Consider the following 20,494-nt stretch of genomic DNA (forward strand, 5'->3'; position numbering starts at 1 on the left):
CCTCCTAGAGATGAACGTACTTTGGTGTTAAAAGTGAAATCAGTCCCAGAACAACAGCAAAGGACCTTGTGAAGATGCTGGAGGAAACAGGTACAAAAGTATCTATATCCACAGTAAAACGAGTCCTATATCAACATAACCTGAAAGGCCGCACAGCAAGGAAGAAGCCACTGCTCCAAAACCGCCATAAAAAAGCCAGACTACCGTTTGCAACTGCACATGGGGACAAAGATTGTACTTTTTGGAGAAATGTCCTCTGGTCTGATGAAAAAAAATATAACTGTTTGGTCATAATGACCATCGTTATGTTTTGAGGAAAAAGGGGAGGCTTGCAAGCCGAAGAACACTATCCCAACCGTGAAGCACAGGGGTGCAGGAGGTACTGGAGCACTTCACAAAATAGATGGCATTATCAGGAGGAACATTATGTGGATATATTGAAGCAACATCTCAAGACATCAGTCAGAAAGTTTAAGCTTGGTCGCAAATGGGTCTTCCAAATGGACAATGACCCCAATTATACTTCCAAAGTTGTGGCAAAAGGGCTTAAGGACAACAAAGTCAAGGTGTTGGAGTGGACATCACAAAGCCCTTACCTCAATCCCATAGAAAATGTGTGGGCAGAACTGAAAAAGCGTGTGCAAGCAAGGAGGCCTACAAACCTGACTCAGTTACACCAGCTCTGGCAGGAGAAATGGGCCAATATTCAACCAACTTATTGTGGGAAGCTTGTGGAAGGCTACCCAAAACGTTTGACCCAAGTTAAACTATTTAAAGGAAATGCTACCAAATACTAATTGAGTGTATGTAAACTTCTGATCCACTGGGAATGTGATGAAAGAAATAAAAGCTGAAATAAATCATTCTCTCTACTATTATTCTGACATTTCACATTCTTAAAATAAAGTGGTGATCCTAACTGTCCTAAAACAGGGAATTTTTACTAGGATTAAATGTCAGGAATTGTGAAAAACTGAGTTTAAATATTTTGGCTAAGGTGTATGTAAACTTCCGACTTCAATTGCATATTGTAATAATTAAAAAAAAATATGTCATACTAATTGCTTAAAGAGATTTTGTTTAACAAGTAATACTTTTTTCTCAAAGATGGTCAAAAGTATTGTTTTCAATATCTTTCAATACTTCACATTGCAAGGCACTGTGCCTTTTCCTAAAATGTTTTATGAGATTGGAAAAAAAACATTGGGAGGGATCTTAGACCATTCCTCCTTAAAGAATGTTGTTTACATTTGTTGGATGATATAAATGTATTTATTTGGCGTGGAAATCAGGATGCATAAGCAGAGAATAACCCCATACCTAATGTAAAATATGGTTGTGGGGCCCCTACTAACGACACGCATCAATCACTACATCAACCATTGTCTCCTGACTCCCACTAAGAACTAAAGAGCAAGTATATGATATATTACAGATGAATTAAACATTGTTACATTAAAATAAAGATCACCCAATCACAGAAATGCTTTCTTGTATTTTATTGTGATGGTGGGGGTCATAAAAAAACAACTATAAAAACAGACAGATTAAACAGGAAATGTATAAAACAAAGTGTAGCCTCTGACATATAACAACAATGTAACAAATTGGCACAAAACTGAAAGAAAAAGAGTATGTTGACAAAAAAAGGGAGTTACGTATATCTTCATAACAACAGCGAGGACTCATGCATTTAGTCACACAGTTAGTTTTCAGTAGCTTCATATCAAATTAAGGACAAGGTCAGTCTAACCAACTCGTCTGATGATGGATGCACATGGAACACTTCTCTCTTCATTTGTGTCTTTTCTTGTTCTTTTTTTTTTACAGCTTAAACAGACATCATGTTGACGTAATACTTCAGGTTGCTTTTTTGAAAACAAACTTCATGACTCCTAGAGCTGTACTTCAGACCGCTCTGGATTCATTGACCTTCAAATCATTTTTCATACTAAAATATATTATTATTGTATCAATTCAAACTACAGTATTGTACACTACAATGTGTGTAATAAATAACCATAAAGAAATATAAAAATAAGACACATAAATATAAAAAGTCCTCTAAAAACTAAATAGGTACACTTTCCTCAGTGACAAGGGTTCTAATACTGCCAAATGCACACATGAAAAATACTAAAGCCAAACTGAAAAATAATGAAGTAACACTGTTAGGTAAAATCAACTGAAACACGTCATAAAACACAGGGACCATATTCACTAACATTTGTTACCTGAAGTGAGGGTTAGTTTGCCACCATTTTTTAAAACAAGTGCACTCAACTAATAATGGCTGACGCTCCAACACAGGAAAATCCCCTTAAACACAGTAAAAAACCTTTCCCATCCATCTTATTCTCTTTGTCACTTTGTCACATGAAATATTCCTTATTCGTGATATTGTCCACGTCCCAAATGGCCACTTTTCCCCTACATAGTATAGTACTTTGGACCAGAGCCCTATAGTGCACCAATAGGGAATATGGTGCCATTTGGGATGACGCACTATTTAACAAAAAATGTGTCCAAGCAAGTAAACAAACATTATTCAATATGGGCCTTGCGCAGATTGAAAGATGTACTGGCTACATCCGTGAAGTAAAAATAACACTGTTCAATGGCACTTACAGCACACAGGACTGGTCTTGCATAAGGCTGGAGGCATTGGGGTGGGGTACAATGCAGAACTGCCCCCCTCCTGCTTCATATGACCCTATAACACTGATGATCATTGATTAACAACTAACCTAACCGAAAACAAGGGGTGTCCCAATAATCAAACCTTTCTCCAAACGTGCGCACTTGTTCTCTTCCCTTCATGGATTTGAAAGGAAATGACTAGTATACAAAATATTGTGGAAACTTCTTGTAGTTTAGCCCATGCCTACACCAATCCAATGCTTTTCAATTTGTGGGGAGTATTAAACAAGTGCACAATTCAGGAAGGAGAGATTATTGGGGCGCGACCAAGGAGGAGCATGGTAAGAATGCTGGATTTGAGGTTGTGACACCTTCCCTGATAGGACAGTTTGGTTATGGCATCAGATGCCACATCATCATCCCCACCCTCTCACTCTCCCTAGCCTGGTCACAGATCTGTTTGTGCTCTTGCCAATTCCATTGCTGTCCTTGACAAGCCAAACATGGCAAGACAATGAGTGACAAGGAGTTAACATGATAGAACAGACAGACTCAGCACTCAGGCTAACCCCTTCCCACCCATACCCCAGAATCCTCTTTTCTTCTTAAGGCTAACAATCCAACTTAAAACAAAATGCTATGCTAAGGTTAGCTAACATAAAGAAGATCTATAGCTAGTGTGTACATAATCATACTAAAGGGTGAACAACACATCATGAGGCATGTTTTATCCATAGGTAAACCAGGAATACTGTAGTGCAGATGTTTTGTTTTTTTACAACTCAATAAAATACTGATTTTAGCAAACACCATCATTTGGCAATAAAAAGGTATAGAAATCTTTCTTCAACTGTACAGGTTAAAAGGTTAAAACATGAGCTGCAAAATTAGTCATAGCACTGACAAACAGAAATGACCTGGGATCGGATGTCACACTCTCAGTCCATGGGTGTTTCTTTTCTTCCTTCTTTTCAAATGTATAATACTTCTATAAACAAGGTCTAAGTAACACTGATTTTTTTCCACAAATAAAAGTCACTTCTTTTTTTGTCTAGTTCAGGCACACCTGGGTTTGAACACAGTAGTGGACCGACAACACAGCATCAACATGGCAGCCATGTTTGTTTTGTTTCTTCTTTTGACAACAAGACAATATTTTCCTGTCCTGCTATATGACATTTTCAACACAAAATGTATTTTTCATTCACTGTTCATCTTGTTTTCCTCTGTTTCTTTCTGTCCATTTTCTAATGTTTCTGTAATGTTCTCCTTGTCCACATGCGGTTCTTTGTTATCTGTTTCCTTAGCCTTCTCTGTTACCACAGTTTCCTTCTCTGTTACCACAGTTTCCTTCTCTGTTACAACAGTTTCCTTCTCTGCCTCTCCTTCCTCCCCCTCCCCATCTCCCATCACCTGTACCTCCATCTCCTCCTCCTCCTCTTCCTCATACACATCTTTCTCCTGCTGTACACACTCCTCTCTGCTCTCTTCCTCTCTCCTCCATTCCTCTTCCTCCCCCTCCTTCTGGTGTGCCTCCTCCTCTCTACTCCCTTCTTCCTCCTCCTCTCTCCTCCCTTCCTCCTTATTTTCCTGCTGTCCCTCCTCCTCTTCCTGCTGTGCCTCCTCCTCTCTGCTCCCTTCTTCCTCCTCCTCTTCCTGCTGTGCCTCCTCCTCTTCCTGCTGTCCCTCCTCCTCTTCCTGCTGTGCCTCCTCCTCTCTGCTCCCTTCTTCCTCCTCCTCTTGCCTCTCCCCTTCAAAGTCCTCCACCTCGTAGATCTCACTCTCTTCATCATCCTCGCCCACCTGCACCACCCGTATGTCGTCCATGCTCATGGCTTCCATGCCTTCCTCCTCTCCTTCCTCTTCCTCCAGCTCCTCCTCACTCTCCCTCTCATCTGAGTCCAGTTGGGAGGGAGGGGAGGTGGGCCGGCTATCTGACTGCTGCTCCTCTGCTTGGGGGCTCATTTCGGGGGTCATCCTGAGCCGACGCCCCACCTGATGATCTCCTTGGGGCTCCTTCTTGCAGTATGAGTATCGGTGGTTCATGTGCTGGGAGTAGGAGCCCGAGTGGGAGAAACACTTGCCACACTTGTCACACCGGTAGGGCTTCTCTCCGGAGTGCAGACGCGTGTGCTCTATCAAGTGGTGCTTGTGTTTGAAGGCTTTGTTGCAGATGCCACACTCGTGTGGACGTTTTCCTGAAAACAGAAGAGAAGAAGAGAGAAGAGTAGATTACTTTAGTGTCCAATGTACATGGATGTTTAACAGAAACTTAATTTAAAACCCTCTGAAAGACACACAGCCACATACTGAGTATGGGTTGGAAAAGTTGGAGAGAGAAACAGAGTTTAAAACTCAACCAACTTCTCCATTAAACACACCACAGGTGTCTGCTTAACCCTATAAAAAAGTTTTTTTCAATCCGCAACCCATTACTCTTGATTTGCTCTGTGTGTGTGTGTGTGTGTGTGTGTGTGTGTGTGTGTGTGTGTGTGCCTTGCTTTTACCATTACATCAGGTCTGTCACTGTCTACATTACACTGACCTGCCTGTAGACTTTACTACCTGTGAAACCAACAGCATTTGTCATGGAAACAGTATCATAACACAAACCCTCACAATTAAGTACACTGAACAAAAATATAAATGCAACATGCAACAATTTCATTGATTTTACTGAGTGACAGTTCATATAAGAAAACCAGTCAATTTCAATAAATTCATTAGGCCCTAATCTATGGATTGACTGGGCAGTGGTGCAGCCATGGGTGGGGTTGTGAGGGCATAGGCCTACCCACTGGGGAGCCAGGCCCAGCCAATCAGAATGAGTTTTTCAACACAAAAGGGCTCTACTAGAGACAGAAATACTCCTCAGTTTCAACAGCTATCCGGGTGGCTAGTCTCAGACCATCCCGCCGGTGAAGAAGCCGGATGTGGAAGTCCTGGTCTGGAGTGGTTACACGTTGTCTGTGGTTGTGAGGCCGGTTGGACGTACTACCAAATTTGGAGGTGGCTTATGGTAGAGAATTCTCTGTCAACAGCTCTGGTAGACATTCCTGCAGTCAGCATGTCAATTGCACGCTCCCTCAAAACTTGAGACATCTGTAGCATTGTGTTGTGTGACAAAACTGTACATTTTAGAGTGGCCTTTCATTGCACCTGTGTAATGATCATTCCGTTTAATCAGCTTCTTGATATGCCACACCTGTCAGGTGGATGGCTCACTAAGAGGGATGTAAACAAATTTGTGCACAAAATTGGAGAGAAATACACTTTTTGTGCATATGGAACATTTCTGGGATATTTTATTTTAGCTCATGAAACATGGGACCAACACTTTACATGTTGCGTTTATATTTATGTTCAGCATAAAACACTTCAGAATATTCCCCCAAACGGATTCCAGCAGGTCTGTTGCACAGGAATATTTTTTCAGTAAAATAAACAAACATCTTAGGGTGAAATGAGATCAAGCTAGCTGCCAAATGCTGAATTTTTCAAATATTCTGCTTGACCGGTCCCCTAGGGGCCCTGGTAAAAAGTAGTGCACTATAAAGGGTTCAACTGGGCCCATCCAACGGGGCCGTTAAACACCCCCTTTTCTGAAGTGATTTGGACACTGCCTGCCTGTCCTACGCCAGGCCAGGATTGCTTCCCAAATGGCACCCTATTTCCTATATGGACCCAGGTCAAAAGTTGTTCACTGTATAGGGGATATGGGGCCATTTGGGAAGCAGACCCAGTCTTCACAATGCCATTGGCTATGTGTGGTCTGAGAGTAGTGCAGTCATGGCTGGACCAGACTAATACCCACCTTCCCTCTCAGAATAGAATGGAGCATGGCTAATTGTAAACAGACTTTGTGTCCCAAATGGCACCCTATTCTCCTATGGGTCCTGGTCAAAAGTAGTGCAATACATTTGCACTACATGGGTGCCATTTGGGATGCACACAGAGCCTTTTTTGGCAAATCCAAATCGAATCAAAGTGCTGGAGCCAGTAGTTACGCATGCATCTCATAGGAAATAATTAATGTGTGTTTTAGGAGGACATTAGGTGGTTTAAAGATGCACTATGCAGAAAAATAGCTCCTCCATTTCCTGGTATGCAAAAATTCAAATAGTTTGCCTAATTTCAGTTAATGTGACAAAACAAGCAGTTATTGGGTAGAATCTGTACCATCTAAACCACTGTGAAATAGATTTTACATAACCAAAAATATTGTCTTTTCAGCTGTTTGAAGCTGGCTAAAATACCATCTTCAGGGAAGAACCATTGGTTTACCATATGAAAGTGACAGATAAAGACCTTGGTGTTTTAAATGCCTGTCAATGCTTCATATCATGCAAGAAGTGAAGTAATGTCTCATAGCACAGACGAGAAGGAATGGCATAGGCCGGGCAGCACTCATTAAAAAGTCAAGAATGATCAGAGTAGGAGTGCTGATCTAAGATCAGGTTCCCACCTGTCTGTATAATCTTATTCATTGTGATCTAAAAGGCAAAGCTGATCCTAAATCCACACTCCTACTCTGAGATGCTATATACGGCCCCTGACCCAATGGACCCGCAACCGCCGGGCATATGATTTACCTGTGTGTTCGTATTTATGCCTGAGCAGGGAGCTGCTCTTCTGGAAGATCTTGTCACATAGGTCACAGGCATACATGCCACTCTCCAGCCGACGCATCTTCTTCTGTGGAGGGGCTGAGTCCGAGTCGTTCTGCTCCTCTACCGCCGACACGCTCTCTGAACTGGTGTCAGCCTTCTCCTCCTCCTCAAAGTAAAAGAGAGATGCTTTAATCATTTATCATTATTATTAAGTATTTCACTTATTATGCTTTTCATTACATAAACTATATAAAATATATAAAATATATACTTATATATACTATATAAAATATAAAATACATTTTCCCAGTGCTTGCAAAGCAAAATAATTATAATGCAAAATCCGAAATCTGTTCTAATGTGACATTGCTATTACTGTATAATCATGCAAGACTAGACCATAAAAGCAGCAGTATGTAAAACACAGTGTTTCCACTGTCACAGGCCTTTGTGTCAGTTCTAGTGAGCCAGCAGGAGTACTTAGAGAGATCTGTCTGCCAGACACTGACAGACGTGGGTTTTCAGACAGACACCGCGCTGTGAGCTGCTCACATGTATAAACATGCAAGGATTCATTCTGCTAGTCTTTCTTTACACACGCACACGCACGCACACACACACACACACACACACACACACACACACACACACACACACACACACACACACACACACACACACACACACACACACACACACACACACACACACACACACACACACACACACACACACACACACACACACACACACACACACACACACACACACACCATCCCCTGACTCCTACTGGAAGAATCCAACTCAACTCCAGGCTGCGGCAGATAATTCTGTCTGCTGTCATGCACGCACAGAGTATTAGGTAACTTCACCTGGTACATACATCATCCAGCTCAGGGAAGCCTGGAGGGAGCCCAAACCATTCAGCCAGGACTGCTTTCATTTTTCCACAGGCAGGGGGAAAGCGTTCCAAATTGCATCCGATTCCCTATATAGTGCACTACTTTTGACCAGAGCACTATGGGCCCTGGCCAAACGTTCTACACTATATAGGGAATAGGGTACCAATTGAGATGCAGACTTACTTCTTGGTGCTGGGTTATTCAGGCTACTCAGTAAAACTGCAGGAAACTGCAGGAAACTCACAGTGCATTCCTTCCACTGTGTTCTTCTGCTCTGCTCTTCAACTGAATCAATGTGTTCTGTTAGACATAACACTCTCCTCTGTTGGTGTGTGTGTGTGTGTGTGTGTGTGTGTGTGTGTGTGTGTGTGTGTGTGTGTGTGTGTGTGTGTGTGTGTGTGTGTGTGGTATCCCTCTCCTTCACTGATTGATTTTCCCCTATTATTGACGAACAACCATCTCTGTGTCCCATCTACTGTATATCTTCCTAGTGTCTCATCTCACACATTTCAAACATTCTGAATAGCTTGCTCACAAACTAACCTGGCAGCCGTTGAGTATGACGGTCTTCTGGGCTCCGTCGGCCCCAGTGGCGTTGCTGCCTGCTTTAGTGGTGTATGTGTAGGTAAGCTGGGGGATGAGGATAGTCCGTTTGGTGGTGCCAGTGGAGATGGCCCTGAGACAGGGCACACCGCTGCCCTGGTTGGTGATGGCTACTAGCTGGGTGGTCATGATGTTAACCGGGCTGGAGGTGGCCATCTGCGGGGGGGAAGTGACGTAGATGGTGTTGGTGGTTCCCTGAGCCTGGAGCTGGGTTTGGAACCCTGGGAGCTGGCCCTGGAGCTGGGGTTGGAGCTGGGCCTGGAGCTGGGGTTGGAGCTGGGCCTGGATCTGGGCCTGGAGCTGGGGTTGGAGCTGGGACTGGAGCTGGGTTTGGAACCCTGGGAGCTGGGGTTGGAGCTGGGCCTGGAGCTGGGGATGGGACGTTTCCTTCTTCAAACAGGTGAGGTTGAGGGGTTGCTCCTGGGGGACATGGGGGACCTGGGGCTCTGATTGGGGCTGCTTGGGAAGGGACAGGTCCAGGGGAAGATCTTGAGACTCGCCCTCTGAGTCCTCCTCCGTTTTCACGATGACCCGGCCGCTGGAGGAGAGGTTTAGTGGTGAGGGAGCCGAGGCTGAGACCAAGGGCGAGGCGGAGGTCGAGGCAGGGGAACTGTTGGGAGGTTGGGAAGATGATGTCTCCTGGGTTTGGGCCGAGGCGAGTTGCTCCTCTGTCTGCTCTCCGCTCTTCTCTTGGGCCGCCTGGGTCTCTGTGCCAAGACCTGTTGAAGGTAAAGGGGAAGAGGAACCAGGGGGCTCGACAGTAATCTGACCGGACTGCATCTTCTCAAACCATTTCTTGACTATGTCCACGGGCAAGCTGACGTTGTCAGAGATCTTGGCCAGCTCTTCCTCGGTGGGCTCTGCGTTTAAGGCAAAGTAGGCCTTGAGGAGGGAGAGCAGGTTCTTCAGAGGGGGCTGGCCTGGTGTTATCCCTGCTTCTGCCAGCAGGGCGGCGATATAGGGGTCCAGGGGGCTGCCGTCACCCCCCTCCCCATTGGTAGGTTTACAGTGCTGGAGCATGTGTAGTGCATCCAAACCACCAGGACAGTCATCACACAGCAGACATGTTGTCTTGCCTGTCTGGGCCTTTGGTGTTTCACCCTCCTTACTCTGCTCTGCCTCTGCCTCAGTCTGAGCCTCCTCTTTCTCCATCTCCTTCTCAGACTCAGAGTCGGGCTGCTCGGTCTTGATGATGCTGAGGTCCTGGGTGAGTTTCTCTGTTACTTTGGAGACTGGCTGTATGTTTGTGGTGGTGGGGGCAGTGAGAGGTTCCTTCTTGAGGAGCTGAGGTGCGCTGGGCTGTTGGGCCAAGCTGGGCTCCAGGGTGTAGTTAATAATGATCTTGGTGGTTCCGTCTTGGTCCACGAAGCCAGGGAGGCTGATGGCTGAGATGACCTGCTGCCCAGCCTGCCCCACCACCCCCTGCTTGGACGTCACCAGCCCGTTGGCCGTCCCCAGCACCTGGCGAAACACATTCCCATCCATGGCCACCTTGGAAATAAGAGCACCACAATGGAAATAAGTAACCTTTTTGGTGCTATCCTTGATGAGTAGTGGTACTAAAGCTTAATGTTAAAATGTGTAAAAGTCACTGGGATGATAGACACACCAACTGCGAGGTTAACAAATGACCACAACATCAAGGGGCTCCATACAATAGCTAGATTGGTCATTTCTGGCCGCAAGGGGCCCTTTAAAAAATAATAATTTTAAATGCATGGTTGAATTCTGTTTTTAAATCGGCAAATAAATACAAATCAAACCTTGAGTACGTTCTGCAGGTCGCTGAGATTAATACTGATAGGAGACATCAAACCAACGGTGGGCAGTACCACCGCCTGGACCATGCCCTGTGGCAGCCCCGTGCCCTGGGGTACCGCCATGCCACTGGTAAACACTGTCCCGTTAGTCCCTGCTGCCCCATTAGTCCCTGCTGTCCCGTTAGGCCCTACCGCCACCGGCTTGTACTCATATTCCACCGGCTCTGATTTGATCTGGTTGACGGGGAGCTGCTCCTGAAGGGGCTTGCCATCTGTCTTCTCCCCCCGGAGGAGCAGTCGGGTAGGGGCTACGGGGGCAGTGCCGGAAAGCTGGTTCTGGGTGGTGGGGGTCTGGGAGGCCTTCATGACTGGTCGGGGGGTACCGTTGACAGGCACCATGCCAACACACTTCTTACTGCTGATGTGGGAGCTGTAGGACCCGGAGTGGGAAAATCGCTTCTTACAGTTGGGGCACTCGTATGGCTTCTCTCCTGAGAGAAATTTGTCAAATAAGAAGAATAGAGTAAAGCTACTTCCAGGAAACATCTGAAAACATAAGGTTTGTGTCCTAAATGGCACCCATTTCCCTATATAGTGCACTATGTTTGACACCTATGGGCCCTGGTCAGAAGTAGTGCACTACCTGGGGAATAGGGTGCAGATGCACCTATTATTAACAAACAGGCTGAGGTAATGGAGTCATGTCCCTGAGGCCAACAGCAACAGAATTATGACACATTGGCCAGAAGCACAGATTCAATAATTATCATAATCAAGAATCAGAAATTATAGAGCGGCATATTATAAACATATCAAAGGAAATGGTTAGTTAGATACATCTGGACCAGCAGTGCTGTGAATATATTGGTGAGTCACTAGGATTCTGTCCCAAATGACACCCTCTTCCCTATAGCCTATAGTGCACTACCTTTGACCAGGACTGTGTCCCAATTGGCCAATAGGGCTCTGATCAAAATTAGTGCGCTATATTAGAGAACAGGATAGCATTTGGGACTTAACCATGTGAGTCCCATGTGTGTGTTGCCATGGTGACCAAGGTGATGCCAGTATTACTCACCGCTGTGAATACGCAGGTGCTCCTTCAGGTGGTGCTTGTATTTAAAAGCCTTGGAACACTCTGTACACATGAACTTCCTATTCCCCCCTGTTGTTGTCGTGGTTTGGGGCATGTGGCGCTAGCAGACAGACAGACAGAAGGACAGACGTGTGAGTGAGGACACTCTTCAGTCAACGTGTACAGTGTAGTTAATGTGTGCGTTGTTCATGGGGATGTTTTGGTCTGGGTGAATATATTACATTGTCCTAGAATGTCACAACAGTACTCTGTCTAAAGTCAGTGCATACTCATGTTGCTGTCTGAAGGGCGTGTAATGCATTCCCAGTCAACAGTAATAGTAATCCTGCGTGGCTCAGTTGGTAGGACATGGTGCTTGGATGCCAGGGTTGTGGGTTACATTCCCATGGGGGACCTGTACTAAATAGTATGAAAATGTCTGCAGTCACTCTGGATAAAGACATCTTGGTTCAAATTGCTCTGTCAAAGAATAAAGGGAGAGTTCTGTACAGTACAATTCAAATACGGGTTTAAACATTTAATAGGTCAGCTAAAATGTTGTGTTCATCCCAAATGGCACCCTATTCCCGATGCAGTGCACATTTCTGACCAGAAAAAAGTATGCATTATATAGGGAATAGGGTTCTATTTGAGACGCAAATTTAGTTTGCATCTGTGTCAGCAGACAGTGATAAAAACAGTGCTGAGATAAGACAGAATTATGAATCGTAATTCAGAAATCCATAAAGTTAATTTATTCAACAGGAGCAGATAAACATCCAGGAATTTTTACAATATACAGTATCAGTCAAAAGTTTGGACACACCTACTCATTCAACGGTTTTTCTTTATTTTTTACTATTTTCTACATTGACATCAAAACTATGAAATAACACATATGGAATCATGTAGTAACCAAAAAAGTGTCATACAAATCAAAATTCTTTACGTTTAGTGGGGTGTTAGTGGGGCTGGGAAGGATGGCTACTTCTTTAAAGTAGCCACCCTTTGCCTTGACGACAGCTTTACACACTTGGAATTTTCTCAACCAGCTTCACCTGGAATGCTTTTCCAACAGTCTTGAAGGAGTTCCCACATATGCTGAGCTCTTGTTGGCTGCTTTTCCTTCACACTGTGGTCCAACTCATCCCTAACCACCTCAATTGGGTTGAGGGTCGGGTGATTGTGGAGGCCAGGTCATTTGATGCAACACTCCATCACTCTCCTTCTTGGTCAAATAGCCCTTACACAACCTGGAGGTGTGTTGTGTCGTTGTCCTGTTGAAAAACAAATTATATTCCCACTAAGCCGAAACCAGATGCAATGGCGTATCGCTGCAGAATGCTGTGGTAGCCATGCTGGTCAAGTGTGGCTTAAATTCTAAATAAATAACAGGCAATGTCACCAACAAAGCACCCCCACACCATCACACCTCCTTCTGCATGCTTCACAGTGGGAACCACACATGTGGAGATCATCCGTTCACCTACTCTGCGTCTCACAAAAGACACGGCGGTTGGAAACCAAAATCTCAAATTTAGACTCCAGACCAAAGGACAGATTTCCACCAGTCTAATGTCTATTGCTCGTGTTTCTTGGCCCAAGCAAGTTTCTTCTTATTATTGGTATCCTTTAGTAGTGGTTTCTTTGTAGCAATTCAACCATGAAGGCCTGATTCACGCAGTCTCCTCTGAACAGTTGATGTTGAGATGTGTCTGTTACTTGAACTCTGTGAAGCATTTATTTGTGCTGCAATTTCTGAGGCTGGTAACTCTAATGAACATATCCTCTGCAGCAGAGATAACTCTGGGTCTTCCTTTCCTGTGGCGGTCCTCATGAGAGCCAGTTTCATCATTGAACTTGATGTTTTTTGCGACTGCACTTGAAGAAACTTTAAAAGTTCTTGAAATTTTCCGGATTGACTGACCTTTATGTCCTCAAGTACTGATGAACTGTCGTTCCTCTCTGCATATTTGAGGTGTTCTTGCCATAATATTGACTTGATATTTTACCAAATAGGGCTATCTTCTGTATACCCCCTTACCTTAAAGCTCAAACGCATTAAGAAGGAAAGAAATTCCACAAATTAACTTTTAACACACCTGTTTAACACAGCTGTGTAACACAGCCAGAAGAGGACTGGCCACCCCACATAGCCTGGTTCCTCTCTAGGTTTCTTCCTAGGTTTTGGCCTTTCTAGGGAGTTTTTCCTAGCCACCGTGCTTCTACACCTGCTTTGCTTGCTGTTTGGGGTTTTAGGCTGGGTTTCTGTACAGCACTTTGAGATATCAGCTGATGTACGAAGGGCTATATAAATACATTTGATTTGATTTAATTGAAATGCAGTCCAGATGATTACCTCATGAAACTGGTTGAGAGAATGCCAAGAGTGGCTACTTTGAAGAATATAAAATATATTTTTATTTGTATAACCATTTTTTGGTTACTACATGATTCCATATGTGTTATTTCATTGTTTTGATGTCTTCACTATTATTCTACAATGTAGAACATAGTAAAAATAAAGAAAAACCCTGGAATGAGTAGGTCTGTCCAAACGTTTGACTGGCACTGTACATCAAGTGGGAGGACTGCCCACTTGATCGTATGTTAATAACAGGCAATCTGTGAGGGGGAGTGAGCTCAAGCAATGACAGCATTAGTGCTGCAAAAGTCTGGGAACTATCCCAAAACACACAGGTTTTCCAGAAATCCCGTTTGGAGATCATTGGAATCAGGCGGGAATAGGTAGGAACGCCAGAATCCTCCAACAGGGTATCCTCCAATCACAGGGACAAGGAAAGAAACAGGCACAGAGACAGGCACACACACACACACACACACACACACACACACACACACACACACACACACACACACACACACACACACACACACACACACACACACACACACACACACACACACACACACACACCTGTACAGGTTCCTTGTGTTGAGTCTTGTGTTGGGTCATATGACGGTCCAGCTGTGTGCGGTAGGCGAATGTGTAGCTGCACTGGGAGCAGCTGAAGTTGTCCTCACTCTTCTCGTGGCGCAGCTTGATGTGCTCCTTCAGGGCAGTGCAGCGCTTGTAGCCCCGCGAGCAGTATGGGCAGGTCAGGAGCTGGGAAAGAGCGTCTGGCGTGCCTGTATATATAGATAGAGAGAAGGAAAATACATTAAACGTGGAAGACTACGTTTTATGTGCCAAATCACTGAAAAGCTCTGCTGTCTCTCTGAAGATAGCATCATTATAAGTAGAATATATAAGTAGAAAAATAAGGTACGAGTTTTACGGTGCAGTGATGTACCATTCTCGTCTGGGACCCGTCTCTCAGGCATGCTCTTCTGCTCGTCCTCTGGAGCTTCGGGGTAGATGACCGCTGTATCCCCCAACTGTAGCATCTCCTCTACCAGGGCATCCTTACCCCCCTCCTCCTCCTCCCCCTCTTCCCCTTCCTCCTCATCCTCCTCTTCAGAGCCACAGTCCTCCTTCACTGCAAAACAGAAACACAGGGATACATGGTTTAATATATCATGAAGCTGTTGCAGGTTCAGGTTGTTTTGTATGTCTAGTGGCTCTCTCAAACATTTGTATCTACAAGGAACTCTTTGCATATAACCATAATCTGTTGACAGGTTAATGTGGACTAAAATGTCACTGCAAAATATTAGGGTTCCTTCTTTAACTCATCCCCAAAAGCCATGTAAACTTTAAAATAATTTCAGATCTAGTCTGTAGATTGTGATTCTGTTTAGGCATGTGGAGACATTTATTCCATGAGAGAACAGTTCTCCCTTCTCCCTCTGTGTGACTAGTCTCTCAGATAACCACAGGATTGTGTGACCAGTCTTCCAGACCGTGTGCAGTATGACAGCAGACAGCTGGAGGGCGCCTCAGGGTCTCTGTAACCTCAATCAGCCTTCAACCAGCTCTCCCTTCACACGGTATAGCCATGACTACAGCACATGACCCTGGGCCATCTCTCTCTTTCTCTCTCTCACACACATATTACTCACAAACAAACATACACACAGCACATTGGATTTCAATTACAGCTGAAAACAGTGTCTAAAAGAATAACAATTCCAACCATGGCCTGAAAATAATGCAAGGATAAAATGAAAACATGCATATACCAAGTTGATGTAGGCCTATGCCTTAGTAATATTGAACAAAGTGAAAGTGTGAAAGGTTAAACCATAACCACATATTAGTGTGAAACTCACCACTCCAAGCCTTCACAATGACTGACTCTTTCCATCTAATAAGGTGGCAAGAGAGCCCTACAAGCTGACGAAGGCTGTCATTGAAACACGTCCATTTGACCTCTGCTGCTGCTAAAGAACATAAAATACTATTTCAGTGAGTGCAGGTTTTCCTTTTCTCTGGCCCAGGTCAGGAAGGTCTGCCTGCCATGAGAGTTAGTAGGACTGCCTGCTGGACATCCAAACTGAGATCTCCACTGGCAGCACCCTCACCTCACTGTCAATCACTTCTTTGTCTCCTCCTTTTTTCTTCTCCAGTGACACCTTCTCTCCTCCTCCTCTCCTTTATCCCCTCCTCCTCTCCTTCTCTTCTCCTTCTCTCCTCCTCCTCTCCTTCTCATGCCACTCCAACAGCAGAACACCCCACTAAACCTTCCTTCCCAGCCCCACTAACACCCCACTAAACCTTCCTTCCCAGCCCCACTAACACCCCACTAAACCTTCCTTCCCAGCCCCACTAACACCCCACTAAACCTTCCTTCCCAGCCCCACTAAAACCCCACTAAACCTTCCTTCCCAGCCCCACTAAAACCCAACTAAACCTTCCTTCCCAGCCCCACTAAAACCCCACTAAACCTTCCTTCCCAGCCCCACTAACACCCCACTAAACCTTCCTTCCCAGCCCCACTAACACCCCACTAAACCTTCCTTCCCAGCCCCACTAAAACCCCACTAAACCTTCCTTCCCAGCCCCACTAACACCCCACTAAACCTTCCTTCCCAGCCCCACTAACACCCCACTAAACCTTCCTTCACAACCCCACTAAAACCCCACTAAACCTTCCTTCCCAGCCCCACTAACACCCCACTAAACTTTCCTTTCCAGCCCCACTAAAACCCCACTAAACATTCCTTCCCAGCCCCACTAACACTCCTTCCCAGCACCACCTCTCTAACCACCAACTCACCCTCTACTGCGGACACAACTGTTGCATTTGTGTTGTCGAGAATATTACACAACTGTAACATTTTCCTTGCAGACCTGTACTCCCACAAGACCTGTTAATTGAAATGCATTCCATGTACAACCTCATGAAGCTGGTTGAGAAGAGAAAAGAGTGTGCAAAGAGTGTGCAAAGAGTGTGCAAAGCCATCATCAAGGCAAAGGGTGGCTACTTTGAAGAATCTCAAATATAAAATATATTTTGATTTGTTTAACACTTTTTTGGTGTTATATGTGTTATTTCATTGTCTTGATGTCGTCACTATTATTCTACAATGTAGAAAATAGTAAAAATAAAGAAAAACCCTTGAATGAGTAGGCGTGTTCAAACTTTTGACCGGTACTCTAACTCTACCGTATAGCCTCTCTTCTTAGTAACACCATAGTAACAGATGCAGATCACATATGTTACAACAACAAATAAGGACAAAAGAGAAACTCTGAGAAACTCTGAGCACAGGTATTGTAGTGTCCACAACATATTGTTATTCTGTTCTACACCTCCTGTCTCAATATTGGACTCACACCACACTTATGACACACTCACGTCCTTACAAGCCTTAAGAGAGAGAGAGAGAGAGAGAGAGAGAGAGAGAGAGAGAGAGAGAGAGCTTCGAACACAAGTGGTGCAGGTGTGGCTTCATGACATTGATCAAGAGCAGTCGCTCACCGATTTGACAGCTCCAACGCCAAAACATTGGCTATGCGGGTGTCGGCTAACGCTTGATCTGATTGAATCTAGGCCTTAGAGACAATAACGAGGTCATTAAGGTTGATTAAAATGTGACACTAGAGAGGAATGTGACCTGTGTGTTTGACCTGAGGATGCAATGATACAGAGCTCTGCTCTTCCCCTTCACCACCCTTCCTCCACTTCCTCTAATTAACACAACATACTCAAACATGCTTAAACTGGCCTCAGGGCACACACACGCTCACACACACGACCTGGTTAACATAACTTGGTTATGATGGTTTTATTTTTATTTTACCTTTATTTAACTAGGCAAGTCAGTTAAAAAAAAAATCTTATTTTCAATAACTGCCTGTTCAGGGGCAGAACGACAGATTTGTACCTTGTCAGCTCGGGGGTTTGAACTTGCAACCTTCAGGTTACTAGTCCAACGCTCTAACCACTAGGCTACCCTGCCGTAACAAAAGGGAGCTTTTCTTCCTGTATACCCCTCCGTGGGAATTCTCTGAAATGTTATATGAAGTTGATTTGATAGAATCCAACCTGAGAGAGAAACTGAATTCCCATGGATGGGTTTTATGTTAGGTAGCATGGATAAGATAAGAAGACACTTGATTCTAGTATGACTGACAGACAGAGCTACAGTTTAAAGTCTCAGTCTCCTCCACTGAAAAGACCTCTTAGTGGTTCCACCACTCAGTGGATCCGAGCCATCGCTTAATATGACCCAAACTTCAGCAGGTAGCTATAGCGTTGCCATGGGGATTAAGCATTTTAAACTGTGCCAGGACCTGTGCCAGGAGGCCCTGGCCCTTCCTGCTGAGAGCAGCCCAGAGAGGGACAGGTGCAGCTGGAGAGAGAAGATTCTGCCATAGAATTAGAATAAAGTAGAACGGACATCCCCATTCACCAGCCACAATTGCCATGGTCAGAGCTTCTGCCTCCGTTCTACTCATTCTAATTCTATGGGCTCTGCTGCTAAAGGCCGTCTCATAAAAGGAGGGGAGGAGCCCAGGCTACAGGACTCCTGCTAACCCTCAATCCTTTCACTTCCCATGACCTCATTTTTTTTACCAGCTCTCCAAAACAATCCTGCTCTCTCTACCTCTCTCTCTCTGCCTCTCCCCTTTCTCTTACTATCGCTATCTTCCTTTCTCTATTTTACTCTCCTTCTCTCTCTCTCTCTCTCTCACTCTCTGAGCTCATTCTTCAGAGACCTTCTTCTTCCACGTTCTTTAATTATGCTTGATCTCTCTGTGAATCATCAGACTTGAGTAATTCCCATTAAAATACAAAAATGAATGGCAGCAGTCAAAGTCTCAATGGAAAATGTTCAATATCAGTGAGGAGGAACACAGTAAATCATCAGACCTCGGTTCAAATACTATTTGAAATATTTTTAAATACTTTATCAGCACTTGATTGAGCTTGCCTGGTACAATGGCACTAATAGAATAGTTGAAAAGGTGAAAACCCCACCCATCTGGCACTCTAGGTAGGCTAGAACAAACACCCAGGTCTGAATAGCGTATGGTGCACCTCTGTTTAGGCTTTCCCACACCGCGCTACAACATTTCACACAGACCCAACTGAATGTACAACCCAACATGGGTCCAACTGCAATGGAAATGATATACTGTAAATAGAACCCCACAGAAAAAAATGCTATAATATACTATGGCATAAATACTAGTATTCACTGTAGTGTTTCTGCAGACTTTACTGTAGTATTTACTGTAGTATTTACAGTATAAATACTGTAGTGAAATAAAACTGTAGTGTATTCTATAGTAATACATGTAGTCTTTTGTGGATTGTCTTACTGAACCCAAAAAATGACGCAACATGTAAAGTGTTGGTCCCATTTTTCACGAGTTGAAATAAAAGATCCCAGAAATGTTCCATACGTACAAATAACGTATTTCTCTCAAATTGTGTGCACAAATTTGTTTACATCCCTGTTAGTGAGCATCCTACTTTGCCAAGATAATCCATCCACCTGACAGGTGTGGCACATCAAAAAGCTGACTAAATAGCATGACCATTACACAGGTGCAACTTGTTCTGGGGACAATAGAATGTGCAGTTTTGTCACACAACACAATGCCACAGATGTCTGAAGCTTTTAGGGAACATGCAATTGGCATACTGACTGCAATAATGTCCACCAGAGCTGCTGGCATAGAATGTAATGTTTAATTCTCTACCATAAGCCACCTCCAATGTTGTTTTAGAAAATGTAGCAGTACATCCAATCAGCCTCACAACCGCAGACCATGTGTAACCACGCCAGTCTAGGACCTCCACATCCGGCTTCTTCACCTGTGGAATCGTCTGAGACCAGCCACCTGGACAGCTGGTGAAACTGAGGAGTATTTCTGTCTGTAATAAAACCCTTTTGTGTGGAAAAACGAATTCTGATTGGCTAGGCCTGGCTCCCAAGTGGCTGGGCCCCTGCCCAGTCATGTGAAATCCATTGGTCGTAACGAATTTATTTAAATTGACTGATTTCCTTATATGAACTGCAACTCGTTGAAATTGTTGCATGTTGCAATTCTATTTTTGTTCAGAATAGTATACTGATGTATTTAGTCTAGTGTTTTTGCAGACTGCAGTATACTGATTTATTTAGTCTTGTGTTTTTGCACACTGCAGTATACTGTAACATTTACTGTAGTGTTTTTGCAGACTTCAGTATACTGTAGTATTTACTGTGGTGTTTTTGCAGACTTCAGTATACTGTAGTATTTACTGTGGTGTTTTTGCAGACTGCAGTTTACTGTAGCATTTACTGTAGCGTTTTTGCAGACTGCAGTTTACTGTAGCATTTACTGTAGCGTTTCTGCAGACTTCAGTATACTGTAGCATTTACTGTAGTGTTTCTGCGGACTGTAGTTTACTGTAGCATTTACTATAGTGCTTCTGCGGACTGCAGTTTACTGTAGCATTTACTGTAGTGTTTCTGCGGACTGCAGTTTACTGTAGCATTTACTGT

General features: G+C 44.2%; 1 protein-coding gene across 4 annotated transcripts in view; it reads right to left on the reverse strand.

The window, feature by feature from the left end:
- Positions 1-1,484: 1,484 nt before the first annotated feature.
- Positions 1,485-20,494, reverse strand: part of LOC139376359 (zinc finger E-box-binding homeobox 1-like) — a 92,777-nt gene continuing 73,767 nt past the window's right edge. For 2 of the 4 annotated variants that reach the window (XM_071118797.1, XM_071118799.1), the window contains 7 exons: positions 14,905-15,090; positions 14,529-14,740; positions 11,594-11,711; positions 10,519-11,006; positions 8,696-10,246; positions 7,233-7,416; positions 1,485-4,838 (listed from right to left, as the gene is read on the reverse strand). In XM_071118797.1, coding sequence (XP_070974898.1) covers positions 3,841-4,838; positions 7,233-7,416; positions 8,696-10,246; positions 10,519-11,006; positions 11,594-11,711; positions 14,529-14,740; positions 14,905-15,090 — 3,737 coding nt within the window. In that variant the 3' untranslated portion in view covers positions 1,485-3,840. The remainder of the gene's footprint in view (positions 4,839-7,232; positions 7,417-8,695; positions 10,247-10,518; positions 11,007-11,593; positions 11,712-14,528; positions 14,741-14,904; positions 15,091-20,494) is intronic. The other 2 variants (XM_071118798.1, XM_071118800.1) reach the window with 1 other exon arrangement.

The sequence above is a fragment of the Oncorhynchus clarkii genome, chromosome 20 (assembly GCF_045791955.1).
Source record: "Oncorhynchus clarkii lewisi isolate Uvic-CL-2024 chromosome 20, UVic_Ocla_1.0, whole genome shotgun sequence".
Taxonomy (NCBI): Eukaryota; Metazoa; Chordata; class Actinopteri; order Salmoniformes; family Salmonidae; genus Oncorhynchus; species Oncorhynchus clarkii.